Source organism: Biomphalaria glabrata, chromosome 4, assembly GCF_947242115.1.
Source record: "Biomphalaria glabrata chromosome 4, xgBioGlab47.1, whole genome shotgun sequence".
NCBI classification, from domain to species: domain Eukaryota; kingdom Metazoa; phylum Mollusca; class Gastropoda; family Planorbidae; genus Biomphalaria; species Biomphalaria glabrata.
In genome coordinates, this window is record NC_074714.1 from 24,189,674 (window position 1) to 24,216,691 (window position 27,018).

Here is a 27,018-nt window from a genome sequence, read left to right on the forward strand (position 1 = left end):
AAAGAAGTAATTGTGCAAAATTTCAGCTTGATCCGATATTGGGAGTTGAATAAATGACGTGTACAAAGGTTTGGCCAGACAGACACACACACAGACGAACAGGCAGAGTGAGTTGATATAAGCTTTGTAACAAGTCTGTTGAACGCATTACATGTGTATTATACTAATACAACGCCAAGCCTTTGTGTCTTCTTACAATTATATACCACGTGCAGAGGTCACCTTCTAAACAATACTATTATCTTGATAATTTTGGATTTGTGGTCAGACGAAAGTCAAAATTTGTAATAATGAATTGAATTGTGAGCACTCACCTTTGACAGAGGTACCTTATATTCAATATTTTTGCTGGCTTCGTCTGACACATCAATCATGACACCTTCAGCGATTGTATTTTCTAACGGAATGTTATCAAGAGTCATCCCAACTGATATGGAAATATAAAAACACAGAGGTCAAAAATAAGAACATGTAGGAATCATTTGCGTCTACTAGTTAGATTAATTCTAGGCTTTGATAATTATTTCGTCTTTTAAAATAATTCATACCTTTTCTTGTAAGTCACATATTTTTATATCCAGAAACACATTTCAAATCTCATTAAATTGTATGTTTGTTCTAGCTTAAAGACAACAAAAAAAAATATAAACATTTCAAAGAAAATAGATCATAGACAAGGGGGCGCAGTGGCCGTATTTTAAAGCGCTTGGCTTGGGGTCCCGGTTCGAATCATGATGAATACTGCGATTTTTAGTTTCGGGACCTCCATCCGTTGTGCTGACAACGGAGGGCAGACAGACAGATGGATATCTAGATAGATAGATGTCTCGATGTGTGACCACCAGGGGCGGACTGGGTATCAAAATCGGCCCGGGCATTACCATATAAACCGGCCCACAAATGGCATGTCATATATTTTCGGTTGGGGGGGGGGATTTTTACCTCACTCCGCAATTTATATACATATATATATGTGTGTGTGTATGTAATTAACCTTCATTATATTCGGATCTTTAATTCTTTCAAACGTTTTTTTTTCTAGCCTAGAATACTGTCTTCCTATAATTAGTGGAAAGACAGTACACACCGCCAAAGGGCAGCTAGGAAGTCCGGGGTAGCGCTGTGAGCTCCTCCTATTATTTTCGTTATTTTAAGCTTTAAAAATGCATATTCTGAGGTATCTACAGTGCAATTAGCCTGCTACTCTTTCGCTAAAAAAATTCAAAAACCAAATCTGCTATTCAATGGAGTCCAGCGACTGGTAGAAAATGGTAAAATGCTTTAGTTTTTGTACTGGAGGGGGAAGGGAAACCACAAAACCCCTTTTGGCTACGCCCATGAAATTTGGTGACTAGTTTGCTTAAGTTGGCTGCAATGGGCAGTAAGTAAAATTTCCTTTTCAGACAATGAGGTCTGAGGCAAGTGATGGTTTGAAGACCCTCCCCTCCCGGCTACGCGCATCTGTTATATTATAGGTGTAAGCCTAATTCTCTACAAAATATATAAAGTTTGATAATGCATCGAAAACTGGATGTATGCATTCGTAGGATTACATAATGTATTCTATTTATAAAAACTATAAACAATACAATAGCAGCCTAATGAGTTTGAAGCTTTTTGGTATTACTTACAGATTACAGACGATTCTTCAAAAAATAAAATTGTTACGTCTTACGCATTTCATTTGTCAATCTAGTCATGTATGTTGATCTGTGACTTAAAATATACTAAATCATTGGTTTTCCTGGCTGACTCAGGCAACCCATTCCATTAAGAGACAAGACAAAGTAGAACGGTTAGAGAGGCACTTACTTAATGTGAATAGCTCTTGCTTCCTCCTAGTACATTCTCAAAAACGCCATTTGTATAGGAATATACCATGACCCATTATTGAAAATATAAAACTCCTTTCATTAAATATCGGATGTGACAGCGCTATATAAATTATTGTAATTATTGTAATAATTTTCATCAATAATGACTTCATACTAAGTTGCTCGACCGACTAACCCACTCTTTAGTGGACGAAGTCTTATCTGAAAGCCAATGTGGTTTCAGAGCCGGTAGAGGTACATCTGACATGATATTTGTTCTGCGACAATTACAAGAAAAATGCAAAGAGCAGAACTTAAACCTATACGCTGCCTTTGTGGACCTCACCAAGGCTTTCGACACAGTCAGTCGCGATGGTTTGTGGAGGATTTTAGCTAGGCTGGGATGCCCATCTACGTTTCTATCCATTCTCAAGCAGCTTCACGTGGGTCAAAGAGGCCAGATCAGACACAATGGTGCCCTTTCTTATCACTTCCCAATAGAAAATGGTGTGAAGCAGGGCTGTGTACTTGTTCCTACTCTATTCGCTATCTTCTTTGGCGTAATGCTGGGTCAAATGAGGCAGCGATTGCACGAAGGCATCTATATCCGGTTTCGTTCTGACGGCAATATGTTCAATCTTCGACGTCTACTATCCCATACAAAAACAAAGGAGATGGTCATAACGGAGCTACTCTATGCCGATGATTGCGCCCTGCTAGCTCACAATTAACATGACCTCCAGAACGCGATAAACGAATTTGCATACGCTGCCGCCTCTTTATGTCTATGTATAAACCTCGGGAAAACAGAAGTCATGTTCCAGAAGTCACCCAATAAAACATACTCAGCCCCAAGGATCACCGTAAACGGACAGCCCCTTAATGTGGTAGACCACTTCACATATCTATGCAGTATAGTGTCAAATGACGCCTCACTTTCAAGGGAAGTTGATAACCGTCTGGCCAGGGCTAGTAGCGCTTTTGGACGCCTTTAGGCGAGAGTTTGGCGGAACAGATCGCTCCGCATGCCTACAAAAACCAGGTGGTGGTTCTCTCAACCCTTCTGTATGGCTCTGAGACATGGACACTATACAGGAAACATCTAAGACTTCTTGAGCGCTTCTACCAAAGATGCTAGCGCTCTATCATAGACATACGGTGGCAAGACCGCACTACAAACAGCGATGTCCTCTGCGAACGCCGGTATGGACAGTATAGAGGGACTTCTTTTGGTCCGACAGTTACGCTGGGTAGGCCGCGTATCCCGTCTTTTTTGGTGAGCTAATAGGTGGTCGATGTAACAGAGGCGTCCCACTGAAACGATTCAAAGACCAGCTTAGGCGTCAACTTTCCTTGGCTGGCGTAGAAGAGAGCACCTGGTTGAATGCGGCCTCTGAACGAGACAGCTGGAGGTCACTCACGAAGGCCGCGGGATACACATTTGAGAGCAGAAGAAAATCTGCTGCCGAGGACAAACGTAGACGGTGAATGTAAAATCTAAATCGACCACCTGCGGAAATGGTTATGTTTGCCCTGGATGTGTCAAAATATGTTGGTCTCAGCTGGGGCTGCGCAGTTAAGGGAAATACTGCATTCCTCACTAATCTTCGGACTCGAAGACTAGCCTTATTATTTTTATTAAGCATAAATTAGCCATTAATTATAATTGTAAAAATTGATTTAGATATAGATTTATTTTTTTTATTAAATATTTTAATTAAGTGTAGTATTTTTAGATCTATGTTATTAAAAATAAACAAAAAGAAACTTACTTTTTCTTATCAAATCGCAGAAAGAATAGCTTTATACCCCTATTGAGATGTGAATAAGTAGGGTGGTTTGCAATTTCGCGGCTGTGTGTATGTGTTAAAGTTAATTTCTAATTTTCGCGCCTTTTTTTTGCAGCTTTATAGCAATGTTTTCTAACTTAACCTCTCTCATCCCTCTTTTTCGTTAACTTTCATGGAACCATTAAAAGACGGAGGAGGGAAGGAGAAAAACTAAATGGGAGTGCCATCAAAGGCCCATGCCGACCAGCAAAATGATGAGGCCTAACACAGCCTCGAAGACATCAAAGCAGTCCATGCCGCTCGTGCATTGTGGAAAGTACGGTCTAACGTTTTGCAAATGATAACACATACAGTGTATAGTGTATTTTTTTGTTGTTGATATTCTTGATGAATTTCAAACAAAATTAATTGTAATAAGAATAAAAAAAAAAACAACAAGTAAACGTGTTCGGGCCTTTGTGTCTTGCTGCTGTCACTTTTTTTTTAAGTTGTCTGCGTTAATTTTTTTTTTCTTTGGTCGCGACCAGACCGGCCCATTTGGTACCGGCCCACCGGGCATTTGCCCGTTTGCCCATATAGCCAGTCCGCCCCTGGTGACCACGGAGAGCAGACAGACAGATGGATATCTAGATAGATTGATGTCTCGATATGTGACCACGGAGGGTTCACAGACAGATGGATATCTAGATAGATTGATGTCTCGATGTGTGACCACGGAGGGCAGACAGACAGATGGATATCTAGATAGATTGATGTCTCGATGTGTGACCACGGAGGGCAGACAGACAGATGGATATCTAGATAGATTGATGTCTCGATGTGAGACAACGGAGGGCAGACAGACAGATGGATATCTAGATAGATTGATGTCTCGATGTGTGACCACGGAGGGTTCACAGACAGATGGATATCTAAATAGATAGATGTCTCGATGTGTGACCACGGAGGGCAGACAGATAGATATCTAGATAGATTGATGTCTCGATGTGTGACCACGGAGAGCAGACAGACAGATAGATATCTAAATAGATAGATGTCTCGATGTGTGACCACGGAGGGCAGACAGACAGATGGATATCTAGATAGATAGATGTCTCGATGTGTGACCACGGAGGGCAGACAGACAGATGCATATCTAGATAGATTGATGTCTCGATGTGTGACCACGGAGGGCAGACAGTCAGATGGATATCTAGATAGATAGATGTCTCGATGTGTGACCACGGAGGGCAGACAGACAGATGGATATCTAGATAGATTGATGTCTCGATGTGAGACAACGGAGGGCAGACAGACAGATGGATATCTAGATAGATTGATGTCTCGATGTGTGACCACGGAGGGTTCACAGACAGATGGATATCTAAATAGATAGATGTCTCGATGTGTGACCACGGAGGGCAGACAGACAGATAGATATCTAGATAGATTGATGTCTCGATGTGTGACCACGGAGAGCAGACAGACAGATAGATATCTAAATAGATAGATGTCTCGATGTGTGACCACGGAGGGCAGACAGACAGATGGATCTCTAGATAGATAGATGTCTCGATGTGTGACCACGGAGGGCAGACAGACAGATGCATATCTAGATAGATTGATGTCTCGATGTGTGACCACGGAGGGCAGACAGACAGATGGATATCTAGATAGATTGATGTCTCGATGTGTGACCACGGAGGGTTCACAGACAGATGGATATCTAGATAGATTGATGTCTCGATGTGTGACCACGGAGGGTTCACAGACAGATGGATATCTAGATAGATAGATGTCTCGATGTTTGACCACGGAGGGCAGACAGACAGATGGATATCTAGATATATAGATGTCTCGATGTGTGACCACGGAGGGCAGACAGACAGATGGATATCTAGAAAGATAGATGTCTCGATGTGTGACCACGTAGAGCAGACAGATGGATATCTAGATAGTTTGATGTCTCGATGTGTGGCCACGGAGGGCAGACAGACAGATGGATATCTAGATAGATAGATGTCTCGATGTGTGACCACGTAGAGCAGACAGACAGATGCATATCTAGATAGATTGATGTCTCGATGTGTGACCACGGAGGAAAGACAGTCAGATGGATATCTAGATAGATAGATGTCTCGATGTGTGACCACGGAGGGCAGACAGACAGATGGATATCTAGATAGATTGATGTCTCGATGTGTGACCACGGAGAGCAGACAGACAGATGGATATCTAGATAGATTGATGTCTCGATGTGTGACCACGGAGGGTTCACAGACAGATGGATATCTAGATATATAGATGTCTCGATGTGTGACCACGGAGGGCAGACAGACAGATGGATATCTAGATAGATTGATGTCTCGATGTGTGACCACGGAGGGCAGACAGACAGATAGATATCTAAATAGATAGATGTCTCGATGTGTGACCACGGAGGGCAGACAGACAGATGGATATCTAGATAGATTGATGTCTCGATGTGTGACCACGGAGAGCAGACAGACAGATAGATATCTAAATAGATAGATGTCTCGATGTGTGACCACGGAGGGCAGACAGACAGATAGATATCTAGATAGATAGATGTCTCGATGTGTGACCACGGAGGGCAGACAGACAGATGCATATCTAGATAGATTGATGTCTCGATGTGTGACCACGGAGGGCAGACAGACAGATGCATATCTAGATAGATTGATGACTCGATGTGTGACCACGGAGGGCAGACAGACAGATGGATATCTAGATAGATTGATGTCTCGATGTGTAACCACGGAGAGCAGACAGACAGATGGATATCTAGATAGATTGATGTCTCGATGTTTGACCACGGAGGGCAGACAGACAGATGGATATCTAGATAGATTGATGTCTCGATGTGTGACCACGGAGGGCAGACAGACAGATGGATATCTAGATAGATTGATGTCTCGATGTGTGACCACGGAGGATTATTAGACAGATGGATATCTAGATAGATTGATGTCTCGATGTGTGACCACGGAGGGCAGACAGTCAGATGGATATCTAGATAGATTGATGTCTCGATGTGTGACCACGGAGGGTTCACAGACAGATGGATATCTAGATAGAAAGATGTCTCGATGTGTGACCACGTAGAGCAGACAGACAGATGGATATCTAGATAGATAGATGTCTCGATGTGTGACCACGGAGGGCAGACAGACAGATGGATATCTAGATAGATAGATGTCTCGATGTGTGACCACGTAGAGCAGACAGACAGATGGATATCTAGATAGTTTGATGTCTCGATGTGTGACCACGGAGGGCAGACAGACAGATGGATATCTAGATAGATAGATGTCTCGATGTGTGACCACGGAGGGCAGACAAACAGATGGATATCTAGATAGATAGATGTCTCGATGTGTGACCACGGAGGGCAGACAGACAGATGGATATCTAGATAGATTGATGTCTCGATGTGTGACCACGGAGGATTCACAGACAGATGGATATCTAGATAGATTGATGTCTCGATGTGTGACCACGGAGGGTTCACAGACAGATGGATATCTAGATAGATAGATGTCTCGATGTGTGACCACGGAGGGTTCACAGACAGATGGATATCTAGATAGATTGATGTCTCGATGTGTGACCACGGAGGGTTCACAGACAGATGGATATCTAGATAGATAGATGTCTCGATGTGTGACCACGGAGGGCAGACAGACAGATGGATATCTAGATAGATAGATGTCTCGATGTGTGACCACGAAGGGCAGACAGACAGATGGATATCTAGATAGATAGATGTCTCGATGTGTGACCACCAAGGGCAGACAGACAGATGCATATCTAGATAGATTGATGTCTCGATGTGTGACCACGGAGGGCAGACAGACAGATGGATATCTAGATAGATAGATGTCTCGATGTGTGACCACGGAGAGCAGACAGACAGATGGATATCTAGATAGATAGATGTCTCGATGTGTGACCACGGAGGGCAGACAGACAGATGGATATCTAGATAGATTGATGTCTCGATGTGTGACCACGGAGGGCAGACAGACAGATGGATATCTAGATAGATTGATGTCTCGATGTGTGACCACGGAGGGCAGACAGACAGATGGATATCTAGATAGATTGATGTCTCGATGTGTGACCACGGAGGGCAGACAGACAGATGGATATCTAGATAGATTGATGTCTCGATGTGTGACCACGGAGAGCAGACAGACAGATGGATATCTAGATAGATTGATGTCTCGATGTGTGACCACGGAGGGTTCACAGACAGATGGATATCTAGATAGATAGATGTCTCGATGTGTGACCACGGAGGGCAGACAGACAGATGGATATCTAGATAGATAGATGTCTCGATGTGTGACCACGGAGGGCAGACAGACAGATGGATATCTAGATAGATAGATGTCTCGATGTGTGACAACGATTTTATCGCTTTTATTAGCGGCCCCCGTAAGGGGAAAAAGCCGCTATTAGGTTTGTGCAAAATGTCCGTCTGTCCGTCTGTCCGTATGTCCGTATGTCGTCTATCACACTCAGATCTCGAAAACTAGAAGAGATATGAAAAATATTATTTCATCATTAAATGCGGCTTCAAAAGTTTAGGTGCAACGGCTACTTTTGGTTTTCTAAAAGCAAACTGTTTAATTTATAAAATTAATTATGCAAGCGATTTTTTCATAAAAATACACCAATTCGAAAACAATTACGTAAATGTAAGGGAGGCAATGTTACAATATGCTAACAAAGATGGACAATTCTTGTGTATTTTCAGTATCTCTAAGTCAAATATATTTTTAAAATGTACAGGAAATGTTTACAACAAATATAAATAATAGTTTAAAATGTTTTTTCTGGTCAACTAGCTTCTAAAATTAAAAGAAAACATTTCTGTTTGTTTATAAAGGCTAATAATGCATTTTGTATGTAAATATCACACACATTTTTTTTAATGGACTTTTTATGCAGCGATTTTCGTGCAGTAGCGTAACGTCGCTACATGATCAGGTACTAAAATAATTCCTTAAACTTTTTAAAAAAATCAGATTTTATTTATTTTTTGTTTAGTGCCCCCATCCGAATGAAAGAAGATTATTTTTGTGCGTTTTGTCTGTTGGTCGGTATGTCCGTCACGATTAGATTAAAAAAGCTAGAACACTAAAAGCTATTGAAAATCTGATTTACCCTTTAATGTTCCTCCCGTAACATGTCAATAGTTTTGAGTATCTAAAAATTGATTGTTCCGGATTTTTTTGTGCAAAACTAATCAACCACAACAAATGTTTGTTTGCTCTTCTAATTTATATTACATTCAATTTCCATGCTTAAACGTTGCAAAAACACATTATCAATAATATGTTGTTCCGTTTTTTATGTAAATAGCATATTAATGCTAAATCAAAATCTCTATACTGACTTATATTTCATTAAGTGTAAAAATGTTCCGGATATTGTTTTATAAAACATGAATTATGCCTAATGATTGTTTGAAATCACATAATTTACTAATATTACACTTATATTATTTGACAATGCGTCACTATAATTTGGTTATTAATATCAAATTTTTCCGTATTTTAATCTTTAAACAAACTTTTAAAATATCGACAATAGGTTGTTCAGGGCTCTAATAAAACGTAATTTACTAGAATTGATTACTGAAAATTACTTTTTAGACGTTTAATTTTCTTGCTAAAACATAACATAGAAGTTTTGTAATCGATAAAGAAAGTTCCGGATTTTGTTTCTTACAAATCGTCGCCAGAAATTTCCGAATTTATTTAAAAATCTACTAACGCCAAATAATTGTTTGAACTCCCTCTTCTAATTAATAAACAAATAATCTTCTCATTTACGAAATAATGTTTTTACGGATTTTTATGAAAAATATTTTAACTCACTACTCTCTTATAGTACATTTAACTTTCTACCTAAAACATGTAAAAATCTAATTATTGTTAATATTATGTTCCGATTTTTAAGGAAAACAGAATCCAAACACCAAAGTAAGGTATGAAAATCTCTCCACATGGCTGTAGTACATCTAATTTGTATACGATACCATCCAAAAAATTTAATTAACAGTATTACATTTATCTGAAATTCTCTTTTTCTTTTACTATTTAAACAAACATCCGGAACAATCTATTATATAAACTTTTCAATTGTGTTCATACCTAAAAATTATTGCGATGTTTTGAAACGTAAAATAAAGGTTAATCAATTTTTAATAACTTTTAGTTGTTCTTTTTTTATATCAAGATGACGGACAGACCGACTGACAGACAAAACGCAAAAACAATGCGGCTTTGATCCTTTTTAAATAAATTCTATTAGAACTCAGTGCACCAATGTCTATGAACCCTTGTTAAATATCTCGTGTAAATAAAGACATTTTTTATGGTACAGGTACTAGCCTATTGTGAGGTAATGGAATTTTTTTCTTTGACGTCATATGAATGGACTCTTTAAATGTAGGCTAATGTTAAAAGAACGCACTCGGTGCACCAATGTCTATTAACCCTCAAAAAATTGCTCGTATTGATGAAAACCTATTTTAGTCTAACTAAGCCGTGTGACGTAGTGTTTTTTTTCCCTTGACGTCATATGAAATAAATTCTTTAAAAGAAATGCTAAAAGAACGCACTCGGTGCACCAATGTCTATGAACACTCGATAAATGGCTCGTAATGATGAAGGCGATTTTTATTCTAGCTAGGCCGTGTGACGTAGTGTTTTTGTTTCCTTTGACGTCATATGGAATGAATTCTATAAATGAAATGCTAAAAGAACGCACTCGGTGCACCAATGGCTATGAACACTCGATAAAAGGCTCGTATTGATGAAGGTGATTTTTAGTCTAGCTAGGCCGTGTGACGTAGTGTTTTTTTACCTTTGACGTCATATGGAATGAATACTTTAAAAGAAATGCTAAAAGAACGCACTCGGTGCACCAATGTCTATGAACACTCGATAAATGGCTCGTAATGATGAAGGCGATTTTTATTCTAGCTAGGCTGTGTGACGTAGTGTTTTTTTTCCTTTGACGTCATATGGAATGAATTCTTTAAATGAAATGCTTAAAGAACGCACTCGGTGCACCAATGTCTATGATCACTGGATAAATGGCTCTTATTGATGAAGGCGATTTTTAGTCTAGCTAGACCGTGTGACGTAGTGTTTTTTTTTCCCTCTGACGTTATATGGAATTAATTCTTCAAATGAAATGAAAAAAGAACTCGGTATAGTAATGTTTATTAAGCCTCGTTATGTGACTCGCGTTTAAAAAAGGAATGATATCTTGAATAAGATCTAATCTAGATTTTTTAAAACTAGATCTAGATTTTTATTACAGTATATCTAGATCTGGATTTATATTCTAATTAAAATTATTTTAGAGTCTAGATCTAGAATTTCTAGATCTAGTTTAGACTAAAATAGACTAGATTAAGATGTAGAATTTCAATTTCTAAACTTAAAGTGTAAAAAAAAGTGTAGATTTTCATTTCCAAACGTTTTGATCAATATTGTAATGTTTTAATATACTAAAACTAATCTACTATTTTTTATTAAATTTAAATTTAAATTTACGGCAAATGAATCTTTGAAACATTATTACTTTTGACCATCAAAATTAAATCACCTCTTTAATATTATTTGCTAATATGCAGATCCGACAGGGATCCGACTTCGACGGGGGCCGCCTCTGAGTTTGTGTAACACAAACTCTCTTTGTAATCTTGTTTTATTTATTATGATACATAATTTATTCCCCTCACATTCGACTGACACTGTCTGCTTAATGTCTGCTTAATGCTGCTTCTTCCTGAATGAACGGTTGACATTCATAAGGTAGCCGTTTGGGCTGTGTACTAATCTGAATAGTTGACATCCATAAGGTAGCCATTTGGGGTGTGTACTAATGTGAACAGTTGACATCCATAAGGTAGCCATTTGGGGTGTGTACTAATCTGAACAGTTGACATCCATAAGGTAGCCATTTGGGCTGTGTACTAATCGGTTGGTTTACATTTTCGTCTCTCTACCTCAAGCCAAGGGTGCAGAAAACGTTTGACAAGAAGAATTGTCATTGTGTGAAGCTTCGGATGCTTTAACTCACTCTACAACTATTCTGTAAATCAATCTAAGAACACTCAAACAATATCGTGATGGCGGACATACTACTTAAAAGTATAAACTCAAAAAGGAAATATTTTTCAAATAAATACAAAACTTGAAATCACTATGATGATATAACGACTTTATAAATGTACAATACAATTGAATTGAAATACATTAACTCTAGTCGAAGATCTCTCCACTGAATACCCAGGTCTCTTGATATGCCCTATATTATTTACTTTTTGTCCCTTCTAGAACATTCCACAACTTTCCAGAACATTCTAGAACTTTCCAGAACATTACAGAACTTTTCAGAACATTACAGAACTTTCCAGAACATTACAGAACTTTCCAGAACTATTCTCGCACTTCTATGATATATAATAAATGATGATCTGTGATGCTAGCAATTATTCTGTGAAATTTCAAGTTTTTTTTTTTTTTTTTTTGTAGTATGACCCTGAAGCAACCCGCTAGGTGACAATAGACAATACAAATTGATTTACCTTTATAAAAATGCAATGGAGCATCCATGTGAGTTCCACCATGCTCATTCGAAGAGTAAACCGCTGTCTCGACACTTAACAAAAAAAAAAAAAAAATAAAATAAAAATAAATAAAAATGAAAACAATAAATAGCATCTGTTTAGCTAGCAAGACGAAGCCTTAGACTAGAGATGCACCAAATACTGCCAGCGGGCCAGATATGGCCCGCGACGTAGTTTTTCCCGGCACGCCGAAACGTCGGTACAAAGTGTAGAAAATTCACCCGCCCCTTTCTTTTCCAGAAAAAAAGGTTTCAAAATGTTTCTTTACCTACGTTAGGGCTCTGACTTTTTCTCTGATGGACAATGGCATTTAAAATGTATAGGCTTATGCCTTATGAAATGGGGTGCCAAACAAACTGCAAGTAAACTCTGAATTTATAATCTACCAGGAAAAGTGAACTTCACTTTTGGGGGGAAAAAATTGGTTATAAGCCAACATATTTTTTGTAAAGCGTGGCTGTTCTAAAAAAACAACATATTAACGGGTTATAAAAAAAATATGACATCATTCTTGGTTTGTGCCGCGAATAAAAGATTGTTAAACAAGAGATTGGGAATATTTACCAAAAAGAGACAAGAAAATAGGCCGTTTGTAAAATATCTACGATTATTATCACATTTTAACTAGAGAAATAAAGCCAGTAGCCGACGAGTAAAAAATAAAAGATTAGCTTCCACTATCCCATTAACTTATGTAAGAACTAGATCCACAAGTTTCTAATCAAATTGTTTCAGGTCCATTTCATTTCGTTTTTATTTTTGCACATTTTTCATTTTCGGTCATGTGGCCCGCGACACGAGTGTCTGAAATTAAAATGACCTGCAGGCCAAATTAGGTTGGGCATCACTGACCTAGACTAATCCCATTTCCGTAATATGTAAATACTATTTCGTGTTCATTAAACAGTTTCATTATTAGTTGTTGTGTAGTTCTGAACGTCACGTGGTTAGGGTATTGTACATTCATTTCTTTATTAGTTGTTGTGTAGTTCTGAACTTCTGAACGTCAAGTGGTTAGGGTATTGTACAGTTATTTCTTTATTAGTTGTTGTGTAGTTCTGAACTTCTGAACGTCAAGTGGTTAGGGTATTGTACATTCATTTCTTTATTAGTTGTTGTGTAGTTCTGAACTTCTGAACGTCAAGTGGTTAGGGTATTGTACATTCATTTCTTTATTAGTTGTTGTGTAGTTCTGAACTTCTGAACGTCAAGTGGTTAGGGTATTGTACATTCATTTCTTTATTAGTTGTTGTGTAGTTCTGAACTTCTGAACGTCAAGTGGTTAGGGTATTGTACATTCATTTCTTTATTAGTTGTTGTGTAGTTCTGAACTTCTGAACGTCAAGTGGTTAGGGTATTGTACATTCATTTCTTTATTAGTTGTTGTGTAGTTCTGAACTTCTGAACGTCAAGTGGTTAGGGTATTGTACATTCATTTCTTTATTAGTTGTTGTGTAGTTCTGAACTTCTGAACGTCAAGTGGTTAGGGTATTGTACATTCATTTCTTTATGTTTGCTAACATATTCTAAACGAGAGGATGTAGAAGTACTTTTTATGTTTCTCAATTTTAAAGACAAATCTTTTTGTTTCTCGTTTACAATGAAACCGTGGCCGTTTATAAGGAGAAGTATATCAGGACATGTCACTTCCAAACATAATACTCTGTATGCGTTCATGATGTATGCGTTCATGATGTATGCGTTCATGATGTATGCGTTCATGATGTATGCGTTCATGATGTATGCGTTCATGATGTATGCGTTCATGATGTATGCGTTCATGATCAATGCTGAAAAAAAAAAAAAGAGACGAAAGTCTTTGAAGAGAATCATTTGGGCGATTATTTGATTGGAAAGTTCTCAGAAAGTTGCTACACTTCCAAGTTAACGGAGCGCACAATATTGTGAAAAGAATAAAATACTTTCTTGCGGACACTTTGCTAAACATGATTCTAGTTTGCGATACTTTATGTCCAAATAAGAAACAGAATTTTAAAACTCAAAAACTTTAGGAGAAACAAATGTTAGAAATGAAATAGACATCACAGTCTAAAAAAATTAGGAACTTAAAAGTTTTGCTCTAGTTCTACTCTGGAAAAAAACGATGTTTATGTACGTGTTGGCTCCTCCCACCTCCTCCAGCTATGTTAATGTACATCTTGGCTCCTCCCACCTTATCCAGCTATTTGGTCTGTAAACTCCGATGACATGTATTTTTTTTTCATTGTAAACTTTCGAAAGAAATAATCCTTAGGTCTATTCCGTTACCAGGGTTTGGCTCTTATTAAGAAAATGGCAAGTCAAAGTTAAAAGAGCATTTCACGGGTTGATACATCTGTGTGAGGCACATTCGAGGCAGTGGAGCATATTCGTTTGTAGTACATGATATCAAATTGTTTATATAATTAGCTTGTCTTTAGTAATCAATCACTTTATGATCAAAGCAGTGTGATGCTTATATTATTTTTTTATGCTCAAAATGTATTTATCCGTGACCATAAGAGGCAATAGGGACTATAGAATGCGGATGTGTTTGGGTAAGCTTATTTGAGGATTTTTATAAAAGTATTTTTTATTTCTATGTTTAGATTGATATTTACAGTTATTGACTAGGACTAGTTCTTCTGTTCATCATACTTACCACCCCTACCGACTAAAAATAGCATGAGCTATTTCCCTTTATTCATCCTAATGCATATTTGAAGCGTTAAAAAGTGTATTTTATTTTATCAATTAGTGAAAACGGTTAATATTTCATAAAGACTTACGCTACATCTTTATTAAATATTAGTGTCTTCACCAAGGTTCTGTTGTAGTGTTCAAATCCAGGCACCATGAATGTTGTAGGCCCATGCTTGTGAGATAGATCAATGATTCGCCCTGACACTGTGGACATTAGTATCAGGAGCAATGATGGATGCCAAGAACGCATGTTGACCTGGTGTACACTCTGTCAATGTAGACTTACAGTTCAAATCTGAAACAATTACAATGAAGTACACAATAAAATCAAATATAGCAAGCTAGTTGAGGTTATTACATTGATGAATGTCGAGTAACAAATGTTAAGGTTATTTTCATTGTATACAAAATAAACAGCATGTTTACATTTCAGGAAACCGTAAGATTCCTATAGAACCACAAAAATAGCCAAGGGAGTTCAAAGTCAACAGCGAACTTTCAGTCTAAGGTTCTGATTCGTTGCTATCTATTGCAGATAGTAATTGTAAAGATATTTTAAATACAGCGGAAAGCAATCAACACAACATTTGGTAGGCTTATAGCATTACGTTAAATGAACTTTTGTTAATCTATGGATCTTGGTCGAGAGGCTAAGTACGCTTGAACTTGGCTTGGCTAAGAAGGGGGCTTAAGGTTCGACACCCGACTCGAGCAGAGTTTTGTTTACTGAGCGCCTAAAGGCAGCACGGAAAACCCTCTCCCAGATACCTCTTTCTCCTCTTTGGACCATTGCGCTCTGAGCATGCTATTAGCATGAAAGTAGCGCTATATAAAAGCTCTAACAATTAATCTATTATTAAAATTAGGTTAAACTGTATGTTTATATTGTATGTGTAATCTTTTTAATGTTCCTTCTTGAAGAATTCAATTACTTCTCGTTAAGGAGAATTATGTTGGTATTGTAATCTCAAAAGAACCGCCCGCCAGCCAATATGTAATCTTACGACATATTTACCACCAAGAATCACTGCAGTAATTAAGATTCAAGGAGAGGGGGGGGGGAGGAAGTCTGAACGAATATTTGTAGATGAAATATAATCGCAATATGAGCAGAGTTCTCTAGACTCTAGACTTACTGTGATATCGATATGAAAATATCTATAGACTATATCAGTGAGTCGATCATACAAAGAGCAAGAAGTATGGACGAGGAAAGAAAAGTATAAGTGAATAAATTAGGGTCAGAAATGATGAATAAATGTGAGTGAATGTGAATAAATGTGAGTGAATGTGAATAAATGTGAATAAATGTGAGTGAATGTGAATAAATGTGAATAAATGTGAATAAATGTGAGTGAATGTGAATAAATGTGAGTAAATGTGAATAAATGTGAGTGAATGTGAATAAATGTGAATAAATGTGAATAAATGTGAGTAAATGTGAATAAATGTGAGTGAATGTGAATAAATGTGAGTAAATGTGAATAAATGTGAGTAAATGTGAGTGAATGTGAGTAAATGTGAGTAAATGTGAGTAAATGTGAATAAATGTGAGTGAATGTGAATAAATGTGAATAAATGTGAATAAATGTGAGTGAATGTGAATAAATGTGAGTAAATGTGAGTGAATGTGAATAAATGTGAATAAATGTGAATAAATGTGAATAAATGTGAATAAATGTGAATAAATGTGATTGTAAGATAGAGAGAGAAACAAAAATGAGAGAAAGTTAATAAAATAGAAAGAAAAAAAAACAGAATCGTGTGTGTGTGTTGAGGAGTAGTTGTGGATGAGAGGAAAGTGAACGAGAATACAAAATAGGTGAGAAACATTCTAACAAATACAAAATAGGTGAGAAACATTCTAACAAATAGAAAATAGGTGAGAAACATTCTAACAAATACAAAATAGGTGAGAAACATTCTAACAAATACAAAATAGGTGAGAAACATTCTAACAAATACAAAATAGGTGAGAAACATTCTAACAAATAGAAAATAGGTGAGAAACATTCTAACAAATACAAAATAGGTGAGAAACATTCTAACAAATAGAAAATAGTTGAGAAACATTCTAACAAATAGAAAATAGGTGAGAAACATTCTAACAAATACAAAATAGGTGAGAAACATTCTAACAAATACAAAATAGGTGAGAAACATTCTAACAAATAGAAAATGTAGAATAGAAAATAAACAAAAAAACAGAGAGAGAAAGAAAGAGACTAAAATATGGACACACACACACACACACAAGTTAAAAGAAAGAGATAACTAAGGTGTATGTGTGTTAAAGATGAGGTTCAAGATGAGGTTCAAGATGAGGTTCAAGATGAGGTTTTGAATCTAAGAGTGATACAGAACGAAAGAAGCGAAGGAAAGTGGATGACCATTCCAATCCATTCAAGTTAGTGGTCAAAAGATTTATCTACTCAAACGATCATATTTGTATTAACCGGGTTCAGAATGAAATTATTTTGGATTCCTAGAAATAACTTACCAGTTACAAATGTCATAGTACACAAAAGACAACTTACTTCGCACAAAGCTTATCCTCATACACCAGCGCTTCAATGTCTGGCTCCTGGCTTTAAGTAACTTACGTTTGTGGCTCCCGACGTTCGCTCACCATGTCAAGGTCTTATCTGTGATGCTAGCCTACGTCTCTCTCCAGCACCAACCCTGCACTTAAATAGCGGCATCTGGATGATGCATGAACCCCTCTCCACCCCCTCCTTTTTTTTCTTTCTTCCATCTAGATCCTGTAAAACACACTACGTCTAAATCTAATGCTGTGTTCTTTTATGCAAGATTCCGTCCCCCTATTTTGTTTTTCATTATATCTTGATAACACAAGCTTAATGGAAAAACAATCAGACGGTAAATGCGGTTGATATTCCCCACAATAGATGTGGCATCCCGTTGTATTCGTATATGTAGTGACTCGATATAAAACGAGTTACAGTACAAATATTAATAGAGAGCTTATTCTAATTTTGTGCGGTAATAGGCATCTATCTATACCGCCATTTCAGTAATCCGTCATGTTGGTCCTTAAATACGGAGAATTTGTTTTTATGACCTTAAGTCGTATTCACAATATACTTATAAACGGTCGGAGGACTACACATTATTAAATATATATAATACATGACCATTTTAAATAAGACTTACGATTATTTTTTTAATAAGAGCTTATAATTTGTGAAATTATTTTGAATCAATAATTTAATTATTTTTGTTTTTAATCTGGACAAACAATCATAAATTTTGTGTTTTTGGAAATATGTTTATTAACTGTTTGTGTTCAGCACAACTCTCATGCTTGTAGAATGCTCAGTGTGTGCTATGGTCCAGTCACTTGTGTAGACAATTTTTTGTTTGAGGGCGGGAGGGAGGGGTATCTGATAGAATTTTTGCGTGTTGTTTTTCAAAAGCTGTTTAAGAAAAAAAAAAGGTGCTTCAGTCTGAATTCGTACTAAGGGTCTCTAACCTCCGTAATGGAAGGCCAACCTGTTAGCTATTGGACTATACAATCATTTATTAAAATAGAAGGTTTTAGAGTATAAACAACTAGTTGTTATTTCCCCCCCCCCTTTTTTTTTTCGCCTCTAAAACGTAGGATAACTCTAGTCTGTCCAAACTCTTGAGCCACGAAGAGAATTATATTTATAGATTCTACAACACTTTTAATGAACGGTCTAATTCTATACACAATGCTTATCGCCCCTTAGCTTAGTGTATTTCTATACAAATCAAAATCAACCAATTACAACAAATTGATTACGACAAATTGATTTAGGCCTACTAATTGGTTACATTTTTTAATAATTCATTAATTATTTAGAAAGCTTATATCAACGCACGTCAAACGTCATTCTGGTAAAAAGTTTGAACATATTTTTTTCTCCCATTTCAAACCTTGGATCAAGTTGAAACTTTGCACAATTATTCATTTTTTATTGTACCTGACAAGACATGAATCAATAAAAAGAAAAAGTTGATTAACTATTGACAATTACGCATCCCACATCATATCGAAGTAAGGGGAATAACTGTTACTTAATGAGAAATGTGGATGCATATATTTATGGCTTGAATTCCCTTATTACGTTTTGACACAGTTTTTCTGCCACTTCTCATTCTCGGATCAAGTTGAAATTTGGCTGAATTATTCCTAGCAGACGACAAGACACGAATCAGTTTTAAAAATGAACTAATTATTTTTATTTGACAGAAAGGGCGCTAAATCCTGCCACTTTCAGATAAATTGCAGTATTTAACGGATCTTTCCCTTAGGTAAGCTCTGTTTTCAAAAAGTAATCTATTTTTTCTTTTGCTTGTTCATTTTGTTGTTAGACAATGAATAATTGTTTGAAGTCTCACCTTGATGCGTGAATTAAAAATGGAAGAAATAACATGTACAAAATTCACCCAGGCAAACAGAGCTCATTAGCTTTGTTAAAAAAAATATTACATCGAAAATTTCAATTATTTAGTGGGGATTACAAAGCTAATATCAACTCACTTTGGCTGTCTGTCTGGTTAAATCTTTGTAAACATTATTACTCCGAAACCCAATCTCGGATCAATTTGAAATGTTGCACTATTATTTTTTGTATCATACAAAACAAAAATAAAAAAAATAAAAAAATAAACAATTAGTTAATTACTAAATTGGTATTTAATTATTTTGAATAGTATTTAACAAGGGAAATAAATTGTACTGACTGATCTGGTCGCATAATGAATTAGTCCCCTTAAATCTTTGTCTATAGAATTATTTCACCGCTTAAAAATTTGAAACTATCAGCTATGAAATCTTTTATTTTCATAAACACTTAAATCCAAGTCGTGCAACTTTATATATATTGTTACGAATCTCACTATCCAGGCTCTCTGCAAACTGCACCTTACACCACCAACTTAAAGAACTTGACAACTCAGGGCTCCAAAGTAACGTAACACTTTAATAGTTGAATAAATAACAGCCAATACTGTACAATTGGCAACACGTACACTGTACAAATACCTCTCCGATAACACCGTTCCGCCGTAACAACTCTTGCACTGGCCTCTCCGTCTCGTTCCGGGCTTGCACTGGGTTCAACAGTTCAGGACTGACTTCACACACTAGGCTCGTTGTGTCGGACTCGATCACAGACCAAGATCAAGACGCCGTTCGTCTCAACTGTACTTGATAGTACTCCGCACCGAACCGTCGTAATGCTCCGTACAGAACCACACCGCTGAACTGTGCTGTAGTCTACCGGACTGTAGTGAACCGTGTTCTGAACTCTTGTCGTGAACCTCCTTTCTGAACCGTCTTGACTGCGACAGCTCCGCTCTTATATAGGGTCCCTACTGGCCTTCTCGAACCGGACAGAACGCCGCTCGACGTTTCTAGGTGGTCAGATGACTACAACTCTCGTGACGCTCCTGAGCTCTGTTCACGATGCCGATCCTACTCGAACCGTCCTGTTTACACTCGACTCGGATGACCGCTCGTAGCTCGTCACGGTTGACCGCTCGTCTAGCGCTGGCCTGGGGCGATTTGCGTCGGCTGACTACACACACACCACTACCCCCATCTGTACCACCACCAAGTTTATAACAATATATATGTATATATATATAATATAATATAATACATTTTTTAAAAATCTTAGTACTTACCTCCCTTGCCAACTGGTCCAGACAAGGGATAAAATCATAGGGAATGGAGCTAAACAAAAAGATGTTAAAAATATTTCTATTCGCACAGATTTATCGTTGTTGGTCTAGAATCTAGATCTAGTACAAATATTATTACATGACTGATCTAAGCTAATTACTACAAATACACATAATATACGTTTTGAAACAAAATATTTGAACGTTGTTGTTTTTTTCCCTTACCTACGTCAATCATAGCAGTTGTTTCAAAGTCCGTCTGACTATGTTTTTTACTTTTAAAAGGTCAATAAATAGTGTTGAAATATCTCGTCTTACAAAGTGATTAGACCTAGCTTATATCACAACAAATGTCAAAGACTGTACTTTCTAAGCTGATGGTGTTTAGGGGAAGGTACGATTCAATATTTTGAAACTGATACACAGTGTGCTATGACGCTTGATATTTATTTTATTTTTTTTAATTTGTACACAAATTCTTAAAATCAAAGTTTTTAGTTTTGGAAAAAAAAAAACACTTGTGCGGTCTGCACCCCTGCCCCTGGTCAATGTCTTGTAAGACATATCCTGTACCTGACAAACAGAAAGATGACTCATGACCTCACACACTATGTTGTTTATCTCTGACTGTTTCACTACACACTATGTGTTACTGATATCTGTTCACCGAACTCTTCACAACTACTGGCTATTATGATGTGCACTGAGACTGTCATGGGGAAATATTTGTGTTTATTCGTACGTATTGATGTCACTAACTATAGATTAATTGCCTGGTTTTCTGGTATGAGTCTAGGGCTATATTCACCACTGACCCGAGTTCGAACCTCTCCGGCCCTCATACGGGAAGTTTAGACTAGAACGTAATATTCTTTTCTAAAGTAACGTCTGAGAGTTGGCAAGTTAGTTAGTTGCCGTTAGTTAGTCGTTTTTTTGTGCCATGTATCTCCAATGACAACAACTTAAACATTTGAAAGAAATTCAGAAGTAAGGATGATGACAAATAGAATAACATGAACTCATATTTAGTGTCAACTTACATGAACTCATATTTAGTGTCAACTTACATGAACTCATATTTAGTGTCAACTTCTACAAATAGTTTGTGCGGACACACACACACACAATGAAAACAACGCGGTCGAAATTTGAAATAGTATATCTCAAAAGTTCCACTTGTTGCTATCAAATTTTTTTTTTTTTATCTTTCGACACATTGGCCTTTTATGTTTCTTTCTCAATGTGCTCTTCTCTCTCTCTCTCTCTCTTTCTCCCTGTATCTTGATCACCCTTTCTATCTCTATCCCCCCTCTCTTGCTCTCTTTCTATCACTCTATTTCTCTATCTTTTTCTCACTTTCTTTCTCACTCTCTCTTATTTTCTCTTACTCTCTCTCTCTCTCTTTTATTTTTTTGGTTAATTTTTTGTTTTATAACTTATTAAAAACTATGAAATAAAACACCACATATAGTGTGTATAGAAGAACTCAATAAGACTTGTAAACTATCGGCTGGACCATATCACTATTTACAAATGAATATTTATTTTTACAAAGCTTTTATCAACTCACTCTGTCTCTCGGTCTGGTAAAAAGCTTGTTCATGTGATTTCTTCCACATCCAATGACGGATGAGCTGAAATTGTGCACAATTATATTTTGTAGCAAGAATCAATTTAAAAAAATAGCATATTAGTTCATCAACAAGTGGGAATCAATTATTTTGTGTGGTATTGAAGAGGAGAAAGAAACTGTACTTGACAGATGTAGTAGTATAAGTTGAATTAGTCCACTTGAGGAGATTTGAGCCCTGGAGATTGAAAAAAGCGATCACGGTAACATTCACAGTAATACCCCCATTCTTTCTCCACCACCACCTTACTTAACAAGTGATAGGATCTTAGGGCATTGAGAATGATAACATCATTAAATTGCGCTTTGCTAAGCATATTTCGAATTGCACAGATGTATTATTGTTAGTCTGGAGATATTACAAATTTAATGACATGACTGATCTATGCGGCATATCACAATTACACTTCGTATGAGATTTTTAAAAACATATTTCTTGTGTTTATCTTGTTCTTACATGAGTTGGCATTAATCATTACAACTTTACATATTTATAATAAAGAAATGTATTCGATCATGAGAGATAGTGTGTAGAAAAGAAGATTAAAAAAATTATAATAAAAAAAAGATAAAACATTTTGAAAATATTAAAAAACAACAACCTCTTTTATATAACATACAGCGCAAATTATTGTTCTTAATAACTACTGATTGTAGATTTGCAAGGAGAGAATACTTTTTAGCCACCCCCGTCCCCTTGTTAAGCTCAGGTATAGATCTACTAGACTTGATAATATTCCAATGTTAGACGTCAGAAGTAAGTTCCCTTTCACACCTTGCAATCTCTGGGGCAAACGATGTAACGGTCATTTATCTCTGTGGCCCACGGGTAACGAGGGTGTCATGTGGCCAGCACAATAACCAACCGCCTTTACTTTTCCCCAACTAATGTCAGGTACCCATTGTGACGATACGAAACTTGCATACAAAAGTTCATTTGAGTTTTCCCAGCAAATCGTGAGAAACTTTTAATTTTAACTTGACCAATTAATTTCTTGTCCATCCATAACTAAATTCTTCTAGAATTTATCTCCCCTGGCTAAGACAAAGGTACTGGTTCTCACGGGACGAAACTCGACTTCAAACAAACTAGATTCTCTAGAGCTAAGTTTTAATTATTGACCGCTGGACGGGTGACCTACGCCACAATAGACGATGCACCAGCGCTACACACAGCAGTTTAATAACTATTTACACCTCCCCTCCCCCCCCCCCCGGTAGGATACGCCCCGCCCTAAGAATAGTGTTGCACTGGCTAGACAGAAACATATTCGTTTAAGTCCCTACTAACACGGTAAGCAACGAATATAGACCATAAATCTGGCCTGACGCCTGACATCTCCGGTACATGGATACATGTGAGAAAATCACCTAGCTTTCTTCCCACCCGTTCAATAAAAAGTCCCATCTATATATAGAGAGAGACCAAAACATTCTAAGTTAGGCCCGCCAGAATTCATATAGTCTCTGTGAGGAAGTTTACTTGTGAGGTTTCATTAGGGACAAACGGATGAATGTATTTACTATACGTATTTTATCTTATAGGAATGTGTGTGTACTCAACCACGTTCCCCGTCATTACATCGTTACTTTATTGCTTTGTTATGCATGAGCATTGTGTTATTTTATATCGATGCTATATTTTCATATAGTATTATTAATGCCGCTATAATTGTCTACGTTTGAAACCATAGTTATTATATTTGATTTGTTATGTTTTATCCATTCCTGAATCTTAGTAAACAATAACCTTTTGTGAATCTAAGTACTGTCTAAGAACTTAGATCACAGTGCTCTAAACTTACAGAGCGCATATGAAATTGATTATTTTACATTTCTATTATATCCCGCATACATGTTATTATGTCTAACACTCTTGTGAACTTCTAGTTCTTTGGATGAATATGATTTCAATTAATCATATCAAACCCTTAGTATTGTAACTCTATCCCTTGTATTTTATTTTCATCTGATCCTTTAGTATACTATGTTCATTCCGCATTGTACTATAACTGATTACTGATCGACGTAAATCACATTCAATGGATGACTCTTGACTAGTATCATCCTACATTATATGATAGCACACTTATTGAGGTTATCTTCCCTGTATTTTATTTATGATTGAGTTATATGCATGCTTTAAGATTTTTTATCTAATTGTCTTAAATGCCTTATTGGGATTGATACCGATGCCTGCATGTGAATGATTGCAAAGCATACGAGAATTCCTATTCTATGCCTATAGGAGTTTCCTAATTGACTATCATATCCCCAGCCTGGTTGCTGTTGCTGTAACTGCTTGCTGTAACTGGTTTCTACATCTGCCAGCTCACCACACAAAGCTGTGACCGGAGCCGACCACACCAGATACCCCCCCCCACCATTACATACCTGTCAGCAAATAGGCATTACCTACTGTCCATGGTCATCGAATATTGCCCAGTGTCCACAGTGCCTACTGCCCAGTATTATCTGCCCAGTACCTGGCCCAAACTGTCCACTGCCCAATAGCTACTGCTCACTGCCGACTGCTTAGAGCAACCTTCGCTACAAAAAAAAATGGTGTAAGTTAATACGGCCATCTACGAGCTAGAGACCACAGCTGATCGTTCTACAACCATTACCACGAACTTAGTCTGCAGCACCAACCCTCCCTACTGCTAAACAGGCAGCGGCCTAACCCTAGCGCCAGCTTGCCTACAGCATAGAGACTACCCCGAGCCGACGTCCTAAGACAGAGCTGGATGACTCATCCTTCTGAGTGCCAGGCCTACGACCACCAGCAGACGACTCAACGGGCTAGCAGACAAGAGATAGAAGTAGTCGAGATAGAAACACTCTCGCATTCACTCATTCATTAGTCATCCATGAGGAGCAATTATTTTATACATTAATGCATGTATTTTATTTCTTGTTTTTTTTTCATCAGTCACCTTATGTAAACTTATAGTCATTAAATCATTTTAATTTATAAATTTAATATACTGGTCTGTTCTTACTGTTAGTTGCGGTGTGACTGTTAAAAAAATCTTATATATGTGAGCGGGATAAATAAATTAAATTTCCCCTAGACTTGAACAAACGAGCCAAAAATAACTATTTAAACACCTCGCCATCCCCATTAGAGCTGGGTGAACTCAGAGGCGCCCAAAGATCTCGAAATAAAAAATACCAGGATTCGAACCCGGAACTCCTGGTTCAGAAGCCAAGCGCTTTACTACTCAGCCACCGCGCCTCCAGAAAACAATAATAGAAGACAATGTACAAAATGTTTCTGAACATTAATTTATTAAATTCTTGAATGAATAATGTCTAAGTACTTAAAGTCCATTCAATATAAATATTTTCTCGTTCTCTAGCTAAATTTAAATTTACTTCTTTTTTACTTTAAAAAAATAAAAGGTCAAACTACAGTTTTCCCAGTGTGGCCAGCGAGGTAGTAATACTTTTCCCAACAATATACATCAACTGTCAAGTGTCTAGAAAAAACGTTAGAGCCGTTTTCGAGATTCGTGGCCAGGTTCCACCCACTGACCATCCAGAGTTTTCCACGAAGTTACGAGTTGAATAGAGGTTTTGTAATAATCTAGGCGTTTTAGTTATTATCTTATTATTTTTTTATTTACAACATGTGATTTAGAAATTATGATAACTCTCTCCTCCTTTCTTTCTCTCTCGCTAGCCCTAACCTCTAACTTCTAACCTCTAACCTATATATATATATATATATATATATATATATGTTTTTATAGAATTGATTTTATTTATCAGGTGATCCTTCTCTTGTTCCATGAAGTTGTATCTGCTCCAAGACGGAAACTTCACAGAGTTCTACATCTGCGAGAATTGAATGAGGTTTCTACAGAATCAAGCAAAGAGTCTTCCTCTGAGACTACAACGCCAGAATCACCACCGCTCACCCCAACATATCCCCCGAGAGACCCAAACGACGCTTGCCATGGATGCACTTATGGACAAGTTTGCCAGATGGTCATTCCTCCATGTTTGAGACCCCCACCTGAGTGTCATGAAACAACCCCAGACCCCAGCCTAAACTGCGCCCAGTATGCCAACTACTGCAAGCCTATTCCAGCTTGTATTGATTATTCTATTGCAGTAGGATAATTAATCATCAATTTAATAATTTATCCACAAAATATTAATGAATATTTTGATAGGTTTTGAAAGAAAAAATTAAAACTTTGGAATGTGTTTACATGTAATCATTTATTAAAATATCATTTGTTTCTCTTCCTTTTTCATTTTCTTTTGTATAACTTATATTTCAAACTGTAGACTGCTTAGTGCACCAAGGTCCATTGTTTATTTTACTCACGGAGGCTGGGGGGGGGGGTATCTGCGAGAATATTTCCATGCTGAATTTAGGCCCTCAGCTCAGTTCGAGTTGAGTTTGAACTCGCGCACACTGGATAGGTAGCCAGACAGATTATGGCACTCAGCCACTCGTATATAAAGAGGTTTGATTTATTTTAGTTACCATGCTAGTGCCATATAGAGTATTTAGAATGCACTGCTCTGCTATCTGGTTGTTTGTAGTTCAAGGAAAACAAATTGCAAGCCACGACCTCACCCTTCTCACTAATGCACCCAAAAATTAAATTAACATATTTGAATTCACGTTGTGCAAGTCATAGAATTATCTCTAGGTTAGTGTATGTTATAACGATAACACTTGCTGCACAGATCTTAAAGAGAAACTAGATTTTGATATGGTTTTTATGAATTACAGATAATAAATATATTATTCTT

General features: G+C 37.1%; 2 protein-coding genes across 5 annotated transcripts in view; one reads left to right on the forward strand and one right to left on the reverse strand.

Moving 5' to 3' along the window:
* Positions 1-20,859, reverse strand: part of LOC106053971 (kynurenine formamidase-like) — a 35,430-nt gene extending 14,571 nt beyond the window's left edge. The window contains exons 1-4 of one of the 4 annotated variants that reach the window (XM_056026996.1): positions 20,841-20,859; positions 15,029-15,237; positions 12,219-12,292; positions 315-427 (exon numbers count right to left, since the gene is read on the reverse strand). In XM_056026996.1, coding sequence (XP_055882971.1) covers positions 315-427; positions 12,219-12,292; positions 15,029-15,192 — 351 coding nt within the window. In that variant the 5' untranslated portion in view covers positions 15,193-15,237; positions 20,841-20,859. Of the gene's footprint in view, positions 1-314; positions 428-12,218; positions 12,293-15,028; positions 15,238-17,442; positions 17,637-20,618; positions 20,638-20,840 lie in introns of those variants that run through there. The other 3 variants (XM_056026998.1, XM_056026994.1, XM_056026995.1) reach the window with 3 other exon arrangements.
* Positions 20,860-21,200: 341 nt separating this feature from the next.
* On the forward strand, positions 21,201-26,499 carry LOC106053970 (uncharacterized). Its single transcript, XM_013209664.2, has 2 exons — positions 21,201-21,353; positions 26,020-26,499. Exons 1-2 carry the CDS (start codon positions 21,309-21,311, stop codon positions 26,371-26,373), a joined length of 399 nt encoding a protein of 132 aa, XP_013065118.2. The 5' UTR covers positions 21,201-21,308; the 3' UTR covers positions 26,374-26,499.
* Positions 26,500-27,018: the final 519 nt, after the last annotated feature.

Excerpts from the sequence above, each read along its gene's own strand:
- LOC106053970 (XM_013209664.2), top strand. The coding sequence starts at position 21,309 with ATGATGTGCACTGAGACTGTCATGGGGAAATATTTGTGTTTATTC. Across the intron at positions 21,354-26,019 it reads GGAAATATTTGTGTTTATTC|GTGATCCTTCTCTTGTTCCA; the intron begins GTACGTATTGAT and ends TTTATTTATCAG.